Raw genomic sequence first — 1,174 nt, 5'->3', positions numbered from 1 at the left:
AATTTGAATCTTCCTCTAGTCCAGTTTTGATCATCAAGCCATTGAACCTAGGTTGAATGGGTACTGTCTACAAGTTTGGGCATTCTTATGTGTCTCCTCTCACTTCATATTAGCTAGACACTTCACTCTCAGCTCTAGCCTTCTGTGGTTATGTCCTTGTCCATGGGCTCAGGAGTCCCCAGGTCTCACCACACTTCGGACCAACCAGCACTTCCTCTTCTCTCTCTTATCTCCAGGTTGATGGGAGTATACAATACAATTGGTTCTTGATCATATGCTACCTCCTGAAATGGTTGAATGTTGACCAGTATTTTTTGTTACAGTCCCTTTGTGTATTCCCTTCATCTTCTTTTTTTTTTTTTGTATTGAAAAAAATTATATTTAGAATTAGCCAGCTGGACTCTGTTTAGATGATCCCAATTTTGTTGGCAACATCCAAAGCATCATAGTTAGGAGCCAGTTGAACATATGCCTTCTTTTCTCCATCAGACCTGATCAAGGTGTTGACCTTGGCTACATCAGTGTCACAGAGCTTCTTCACAACCTGTTTGATCTGGTGCTTGTTGGCCTTGACATCCACAATGAACACAAATGTGTTACTATCTTCAATCTTCTTCGTGGCTGACTCAGTATTCAGAGGGAACTTGATGATGGCATAGTGGTCAAGTTTGTTTCTCCTGAGGGCGTTCTTCCAAGGATATTTGGGCTGCCTCCAGAGCCTCAGAGTCTTGGGCCACTGGAGGGTAGGTGACATGCGGATTTTCTTTTTCTTGTGGCTGTGGACACTTTTCAGCACTGCCTTCTTGGCCTTCAACGCTTTTGCTTTGGCTTCAGCTTTGGGAGGGGCATGGGCTTCCTTCTTCACCTCCGGTGCCATCTTCGTAAAAAGGCCCTTTCATCTTCTTTGATGCTCTGTATCATTCAGTATTTTGTCTATTGAATCATGGTAGGCTTTGCTAATGAAGGGGTTCTCTGGGACCCAAACAAATCTTAAAATCTGCATAAATAAAAAGATTATAGAGAAATCAATGTGTGTATTTGAGAGCTTAATGTTGTTGTTAGGAGCTGTCAAGTCAGCTCCAACTCATAGCAATCGTATGTACAACAGAACAAAATGCTACTGAGTCCTACACCACCCTCACAAACGTTAAGCTTAACAGTGTATGACAACTTT

General features: G+C 42.3%; 1 protein-coding gene across 1 annotated transcript; it reads right to left on the bottom strand.

The window, feature by feature from the left end:
• Positions 1–406: 406 nt before the first annotated feature.
• On the bottom strand, positions 407–877 carry LOC102833299 (60S ribosomal protein L23a-like). The gene has a single exon (XM_006868037.1). It carries the CDS (start codon positions 875–877, stop codon positions 407–409), a length of 471 nt encoding a protein of 156 aa, XP_006868099.1.
• Between the last annotated feature and the right edge of the window lie 297 nt (positions 878–1,174).

Source organism: Chrysochloris asiatica, unplaced genomic scaffold (assembly GCF_000296735.1).
Source record: "Chrysochloris asiatica unplaced genomic scaffold, ChrAsi1.0 scaffold00114, whole genome shotgun sequence".
In the NCBI taxonomy this organism is placed as follows: Eukaryota; Metazoa; Chordata; class Mammalia; order Afrosoricida; family Chrysochloridae; genus Chrysochloris; species Chrysochloris asiatica.
Note: the sequence above shows the minus strand (reverse complement) of the source record. Positions and strands in the feature narration are given on the sequence as shown.

Excerpts from the sequence above, each read along its gene's own strand:
- LOC102833299 (XM_006868037.1), bottom strand. The coding sequence starts at position 877 with ATGGCACCGGAGGTGAAGAAGGAAGCCCATGCCCCTCCCAAAGCTGAA.